The sequence below is a fragment of the Crocodylus porosus genome, unplaced genomic scaffold, assembly GCF_001723895.1.
Source record: "Crocodylus porosus isolate Cpor-Errol unplaced genomic scaffold, CroPor_comp1, whole genome shotgun sequence".
In the NCBI taxonomy this organism is placed as follows: domain Eukaryota; kingdom Metazoa; phylum Chordata; order Crocodylia; family Crocodylidae; genus Crocodylus; species Crocodylus porosus.
The window spans coordinates 257,722,335-257,730,824 of NW_017728886.1; the positions used below are offsets into that span (position 1 = coordinate 257,722,335).

At 43.0% G+C, this 8,490-nt stretch overlaps 1 protein-coding gene across 1 annotated transcript in view; it reads right to left on the bottom strand.

Moving 5' to 3' along the window:
- KCNQ3 (potassium voltage-gated channel subfamily Q member 3) overlaps positions 1 to 8,490 on the bottom strand; it is a 67,735-nt gene that overhangs the window by 20,107 nt on the left and 39,138 nt on the right. Inside the window, exon 9 of the mRNA XM_019547264.1 lies at positions 6,931 to 6,957. Coding sequence (XP_019402809.1) covers positions 6,931 to 6,957 — 27 coding nt within the window. The remainder of the gene's footprint in view (positions 1 to 6,930; positions 6,958 to 8,490) is intronic.

Here is an 8,490-nt window from a genome sequence, read left to right on the forward strand (position 1 = left end):
GCCCAGAACTGGACGCAGTACTCCAGTTGTGGCCTGACCAGTGCCGCATAGAGGGGGAGGATCACCTCCTTGGACCTGCTCATGATGCATCTGTGGATGAATGACAAGGTACGGTTGGCCTTTCTGACTGCCTCCCCATACTGCCGGCCCATGTTCATCTTGGATTTGTGTTCAGTGAACTCCTAAGAGCCACCATCTTCCCCAATACAGCAGCAGGAAGCACTAGTGACACTGCATGAGTGTACAAGAGTGTTCTCTTGGAAGCATATTGGGACAGAACCATCCTACAAAGAAATCAGAAGACTTATCTCAGGATTGGTTTGAAGTTTCAGGCTAGGAATCCCTGTATCAAAATATCCCCTTTCATTCAGCACACTGAGCTTCCTCTTTGCTAAGATAATTCCAACTGCATATGTCCATAAAAGTTTTCTGTTTCTTAGTTATGTTAAATAATACGATCCAAAATGCCTTCCAGATTTCCTTCAAGGGAAACGTTCTACCTTTGAGGCACATGAATTTATAAGCAGAATACTGCCCCTGGAGTTCATTATTAAGTTCTCCATTTTGCTTCTTTCCCCAGTATTTTAGATGTGGTAAGTGAAATGCTGAAGAAGAATCCTCCCCCTAAATGGTCAGATTCACTGTAAAAGACTACAGTTACAATGCAAATACTGGAAAGCGCGGTAGGCACAGCAGTACAATATTCAGGAAATCATTTGCCCGTTCTCTCCGACAGAAATGCCACTCAATCTGCATAGTCCATTGTGTACTAAAGGGCTCCAGATTTCTTGATAAATGGTTAACTGTCTTCAGAAAAACAGTGGGCAACATTCTCAGTTCCAGCTGATAAACTGTGGATCTATTCAAAAAAAGGCCTTGGAAACATTGATCGTATTACACAATCTCCTTCATGAAAACAGCATGCGCATGGGGGAGTATCAAAATATTAAGGCATGCGGAAATCACATCGTTCTTCATGATCATGACTAGGGCAGTGGTTCCCACCTACTAATAGATTTAAATCTTCTGGTAATTCAGAGTATTTGGGAAGCTCTCTTTCCCCTCAGATGGCTGTTGTGCTGCAAGTTGCTTCCTAAAAGCCTGTTTTGCATGGGAGGTAGGCAGATGTAGTATAGAGAAGCTTAGCACAAAGGACCCAGTGTTTAATTCAGAAGTAGAGGAAATATTCTATCTTCCTATTCTTGCTTTCAACCTCCACTAGAGTATCTGAGAGCAAAATTTGGTTGCTAGACACAGGGGGAAGTGAAGATTGCTGCTACAGCTATTTTACACTTGCCCAAAAAGAGTGGGAACCACTGAACTAGAAAAACAGCTCCAGAAACTATCATGCAAGAGAATAATGCACTGTCATCCCATCATGCAAGTCAGGCACTCTCCTCTGTGCTTTTTGTCTCGTCAAAAAATACTTATGCGAGAAGAAAAATAGAGCTGATCCTGAATGGTGGCTAACCGAATTCCATCCCTTATATTTAGAATCATCCCTCTTGCCCCCACAAAAGATATTTATGTTTTAAATCGTTTTTGCAGTCTTATTTTCTAAATTCTTCGGTTGCCTCAAGGCAATGGAGCCAAAAGCATCCATGCTTTTCTCCACTTTTTACTACATTAGCATTTGTAGTTATATGAGTGAGTTTAGACCTGAGGAATCAAACCTGTTATAGTAGAGAGACAACGAGGTAAGATTTGTAGTGTTATTCAGCTTTTCCCTGACTCCCATTGAAATCAACAGGCTATTGACATCAATGGGCCAACACTGAAAATCCTAACCTCCATAAATCCATCCAGTGTATTGCAGATGAAGGCGTTCTATATACTGTCTTCATGACTGTGCATGTAACTCATGCTTTAGGCTTCCAAAGCACTTCAGACATTAGCCAATCAACCCTCCCCTTTCCAGAAGTTAAGCATCGTTACTCTACAGAAGCCCGAAATTTAGAAGAAAACCTATGCTCGGCCTTAGAATCATTAGCTATAACTTCTGCCATTGACAAATCACATCTACAGTGGAGGAGCCAGGAGCAGAACGGTGACCCTTTTGCCGAATTTGCAGGCTTCTAACTTTGGAGATACAAATGACTTCTTTGGGCTCCTACTAGCAGTTATAGTAAGTTCCTCATCCTCTTGGTATCTCAGCTTCTACAGAGCAACTTCATTCATGCACAAAGCTAGTACCTTACAAATCCTTCATTTGCACCCTATGGACCAATCTCCCTGCAAGATACTAAGCCCTTTTGGGAGGTGTTGAGGAAGTCAAAAAAAGGGTAAGTTGTCTATAGATTATTTTATTATGCTTGGGGAATGGAGAGAGAATGATGGCAATGAGTTACAGCAGAATGATATGAAAACATTGTGGGGGGATAAAAATACGAGTTACAGTTTAGGGAAAAAATCAGTTTCCATAATGATGCATCTAAGCACCTATTATCTACATTCAATGGCGCCCACTGTCCATTTGCAGGAGGGCAGTATGTAAGTGTTTACAGTCAGTGGCCACAGTGCAGTAGGGTGCTTAAGCATGTTTAACTTATATCCTTAAAGGAGTGGTACATGGTTAGGGACCTTGCTGAATCTGATCCAAGACGTTGGGGCTCTGCAAATACACCCCCAAGTGTGTAGTCTCATTGAACTCGTATGCAAAATTACTCACATTGGATAAGACAAGACGGTAGATATACCGCAACAAGATGTTGGTCTTGTATGACCTTTTTCCTCAGTAGATCTTAAAGTGCTTTACAGAGGAGATTGTATCATTATTCCCATGTTAAACATGGGGCAAACTGAAGCAGAGCAGGCAAACTGCAGGCCATTGACAGAGCCAGGAGCAGAACTCAAGTTTCTTGAGCCCCAGGCCAATGCTTTATGTTTCAGGCCACTTAACCTCCCTTACCCGTTTTAAATATTGCCAAATTATATACTAGATAGTAGCTTTCCTCCCTCACCGCCCCTCCTTTTTGTTAGATGAACTACTGTGGTAAAAAAAAGTGCAGGCAGAGGATGGCATGCAGCATATATGAAAAGAGAAAGGCTCAGTTATTACTTGAAGGTATATACCTAAGTTTTCTGGTGAGGCTTGATCCAAAGAATGACTCCCTACTAAACATGACATTACTGTAAAGTGAAGAAGAAGTTATTAAGATGAGAGGTTAATGGTTATCCATGAAAAGCTGCATGAAAAAGAATGGAAACTGCCCTTCATTTGTATTTAATGTAGTGCGCAGATCAGAGATCGACTTTTTACCCCTTTCTGTTTTCTCAAGGTCCATTAATACGAAGTGCTGACAGAGCCATTTCCCAACTCCCTTCACAAAGCTTCATTTTATTTTTGTTATCTTATTATTACTGGCAACACAAAAATACATTGCATTATATTCAATCTTGTATAGTGACATAATAAGGAAACCTACATAGTTCTTGTCCTCCAAGGGCCTCAAAACACATTCCACAGAGGCAAGATAATTATCAACTCTATTATGGAAATACGAAAATAGAAGTGATCTGTTCACAGCCACGCGGTAATAAAACCTGAGAAAGAGTCTGGGTCTGGTGAGAGCCAACCCCACAGTCCAGCCACTGGACAAGGCTCCCTAGTTAGCCAGAACTCTTACTGACTTTGAGTACAGACTGGGCTAAAAACTCTACAAGCTCGTCTCCACCACTTCAGCCACGTGCCAGGGCATACCACTGCGGAGCACGTGACACCCACGTCATGTCTGCTGCCTGCTAATGTGGATGACACCTTTGTGGGGAAAATAAAGGGTGCATTACCTATAGCAAAACCTCACAGAGCATTAGCAGACGGTTTTGAAAACGTTTGTCAAATGAATAAATGCCAGTTGAAGGGGATACAGAACGTCAACTGCAAATGCGCCCCCGAGTGCTGTCCCCTGGGGGCGTGCTCTTGGGGAAGGAAGAGGCCCTGCAGAGCATCCTGGCAGGGAGCCAGGCTGCGCAGAAAAAAGAAGAGGAAGTGATCACTTCTTTCTAGAGCAAAACTTCTATGTGACAACATGCTCACCAGTCACTAAAAACTCAGTACTTCAGGTGCTAAGGAAGGCAAAGCAAGTGAGCAGGACTCCTGGCACAAAGCTGTGACCTGGGGAAATCCTGACTAATGAATAAAGATTAAGGCCCATCCTGGACTGTATAGATGCATAAAATACAGGGCGGAGGAACTGTTCTGAATATAGCACCAGCAGCAATGTGCATCCAAGCAATCTGACTGCATCAGGAATGACCACCATGGGTCTGAGACTTAAATCAAAGCCAGATCTGCTCTTCATCCAACCATACCACATAACTGCCTGGTTTTAACCTAGGGGGAAGGTCAAAACCAGTAACATTTTGGGATGCCACTTTATAAAATTATATCAACCTTCTCTCACTATATTCTAGGCATCCTCAACGCTGTATTGGACCGTCTCACTCTGTCACTTCCCTGGGTCTTTCCCAAATAGTCTATCCACAGAGTCAAATCAAACTGCTATCCTATCCTCGATTCCAGGGCTCTCAGCTTACACACTCCTCAGCCTGACTCAAGTTTCCATGAAAATGAAAAAAAGGTGATGCTGAAATGATGTCAGGGGGCCCGGTCCTACTGCCACTGAAATCCTACGGAGCTTTGCTGTCGACTTCAATAGTGGCAAGGCTGGGGCCATATATGAGCTCACCATAAAGCCAGGGCTCTGCTTTAATCTATAAAGTAGTTGCATTATGCTGTATTCCCTCTGGGGGAGCTGCGGATTGGCTCCTGCTCACTTTGCTCTCCAACATACAGATCAGCACTCTGTTGCTACCACTTTCCCAGTAAGCGTTTTACCGGTGCCAGGAACCGGAGGCAGAATGTGCTGACTGTACTAGGAAGGCACGACTTGATTATCCACTTGTTCCAAAGGAATATTAAAGGAAATAGGCACTATTCTCTTTATTAAATCTAATTAGGAAGAAGAGCAACTTAGCATTTTGGATTGCACAAATTATAATAAAAAAGAACCCTTAACAACCCAAACCAACAACAGCCATGGCCACCTCCAGTCTACTTCTCCGGAGAGTGTTTAACTGCTTTGACCCAGTCCTCATTTCTATAAGCTTCCTGGCAGTTACAAATGCCAAATCAGTCATTATCCTGCCTTTCAAAGCAAGGATAATTCACTGGCCAGAGAAACAAGGCATCCCCAGGTGCAACTTTCAAATCATGCCTGTGAGTTAAAGGAGAAGTCTACGCTGACCCAGTATGCCGCATCCTCCCAAGCCACACACTTTGTAGCTGCCTTTGTGCAGTGCTGAGTCCTGAAGGCCTGAGCAGTGCAGGCACGGAGGGACACGCACGGCGCTGTGCTGCTGCCAGTTTGGGAGGTAGCGTGTGTGCGGAGCTGGCACGACAGCTCTCACAGCATCTCTGGCACCACACTGTCGTGGTATAGACATACCCTGAAAAACCTAGGTCTAGATTCACAAAAAGACTTAAGGTGCCTAACTGCCAGTTGCGATGCCCAAGACTGGGCATGTCAGCTCTGACGTGATCATGGAGGTGCCTGCAGTACTTAGAGTCCAGGCATCTATGTTTCTGTCGGTAAAATTTTCTACATTTCTGCAGCTAAGCATGCCCCAAATGGCCAGAATCTGGACAGTGCCAAGGTGGTTGGTGCTTCCTTAAGCCGTATCTCCATCAGGATTCATACCCTGGTATCTAGCGGATGATTGAGATGGCAATGGCACCCTTTCCTCCAATAGCTAAGTGAATAGAGCTAGCAAGGATGCAGGACACTGAAATTTAAACCCCTCCTGTACCTGAGAGGACTTGGACCCACCTCACTCACCACCCAGGAGTGTGTTGAAACCACGAGCTAATCTGGGTGGGGATCTCTCAACCACACTGCATAATGGACTTAAATATTCCCCGAGGCAGAGCCTGCAACCCAAATCGCCTCTTCCTGAGTCAACGTCCAAACCGCTGAGCTATAAAGTCACACTTACACACAAACGATCCCGCACTATCTCATCCTTTGGACCAGAGAATATTTAATTATTTATTCAAGTTAGAAAAGGTTCATGAGGGCACCCAAGTCCTCTGAGGATCTTGCTGCCAGCTGAACTTCAGTAAGACCGATGGGTATCAGTGACAGCTGAGCAGCTTTAGAAATGTAAGCCGCAGAGTCAAATTGACAGGCACTTTGGAAAATGTTTGCCTAGTGTATTTGTGGCTTATCAGTGTCTTTATGGAGCTGGTGTTTGACTTAGAGTGACCTCCGGGACATAATGTGACTCTCTAATATCATGACTGTACACAGGTGTTGAAGAAACTAGCTTTGCTTCACATGGAGGCTCTCCCATTGTCCACCAAAATGAAGGGCAGTCTTTCCACTGACCCCTGTGAGTTTTAGAAAAGACCCTGGGATCAGCGGGATGCTCTTTTTAGGACTGCCAAAGAGCTTGGTTATCCTGAATTGCCATCCTAACAATACACCACACTTGCTCTCCAAAAGCTTGTGAACACAGTGAATTCCAAAGTCCTGATCCACGATGTCAAGAAAATGCTTTGCTCAGAGCTCATCCGTCAATGCTAAAATATTGAGAACCCTCAAATTCTCCCAGTCACAAGCCAAATGCCCCAACTGTGACTGTGGAGTGTAACACAAGTCTACTTAGGTCTTCTTTGTAGACGAGCAGTTTTTAGACTTATTACAGTCAGCAGTAACTTAGATGTTTGCATCTTGGACTCATTATTAAATAAAAGAATAAAGATATCAAGCAGAACATAAGATGGGCAAATGGTTTTATTTAATATTTATCTGTTCATTATTTTAAGTAGCGTATTCAGTTCATGGCATGTAAGCAGACAGGTGAAAGGTGAACTATAACTCATTCTTCAACAATTTAATTAAAGCAATGATAATAGTAACAGTTACATACCTTGCAGTACCATCCAATTGCTCCTTTCTTTTAGAGGACAGGAAAGGGAAAGCAATAAGAAAAAGCAAGGAGAGAAAAAGTGTGTGTTAAATTCAGAATGGGTTGGGGTTTTTTTTGCTGGAAATGCTGTAGAGCAGTGGGTCTTGCCCTTTCTATTCTGTGACCCTGCATCACAGCAGAAAAGAGCTGTAGCAATTCTTCCCTAACTAGCCATAAAAAGGAAGGTAGATGTGAGCTCCTGAAACCAGCCTGCAACCCCCTAGCTTCCAGCCCTCAAATGAGCAGACAGGTCTCCTGAACACGTTCCAATGACCTGCAGAGCACCTATTAAGTTGGACATTTTATTTCAAACTAGTTATCGCCCATCAAAACTTAAATGGATGAAAAAACTAGCAACTCCACCGCTGAGTCCAAACTGAGGATATTCAACTGCTCTAATGAGAGAGCTGAGACGTCACACACTGAACGAGAAGCTGAGGTCAGTAACCCCTGGGGAAATGGTTTGACTATGTTAGTGAAGAGTATCGAAAGTTTGTTTGGAGCACCAGGGCGGTTAAGAAAAGCAGAGAAATTAACTAAGCCCTAAATAAAGACTTCTGGGTATTTTTCCTCCTTGAATATTAAGTTTGTAATACATTCATGACCAATCCTGAAGAAAGATTTTGAGATTACACGAAACTGTGAGTTATTCTTTCACTACTGGAAATATGATTTGTTTCACATTTGAAACCAACAAGTTGAGAAGGAAAAATATATGCTGTCTCCCAACTAATTTTCAGAAATACTCAGAGAATGATATCAAGCACTATTGGTATTTTAAGTACACAGAATTTTTCTGAAATCAGTAATAAAAAAAGAATCATTTTAAAACGTGTCCACAGTAGAAGCAATGGCGCATTGCTGGGTATAGAAACAAGGGAGGTTAGCCATGTTAGAAAGATTTGTAGCATCCGACAAAGCAGGTTGTTGCCTATGAAATCTCATGCTTCTCTTTAGTAGTTAGTCTCTAAGGTGCCACCGAGTCCTAGCTTCTACTCAGGTATACAAAGTGGACAATAACTATAATGCTTAGCAAAGTTACATCACTTTTAATTTATAAATCACAAACTGAGGAAAGAGCATTATTCCCACTTTACAGGAAGGGCAACTGAGGCACAAGGTAGCTCAGGCCTACATCTTGAGCACTTTTACTACTTTTTGAAAGGTTGATGGTTGGTGGCCTTGGCACTATGCTTAAAATGGATGCTAGAAGATCAAATAGTCAGAAGGCAAAAGAAAAGAAAAAGGAAAGAAAAGGAAAGAAAGCTCCCACCTGGAAGTCTCCCAATTAAGAAACTCAGACTCTACAACACTGACCCTAAAAAAACACTACCTATTTGACCCTAACCGAAGGGTTTAGACATATATACAGATGTGTGTATATGTGTGTGTATGTGCATGCGTGTGTAAGAGTCCACTTAACTGATGCTTGCAATGCTACCTGTTTCATAGTTTCTAGGGTGGGAAGGGACCTGGGCAGATCATCTAGTCCGACCCCCTGCCATGGCAGGAAAGAGTACT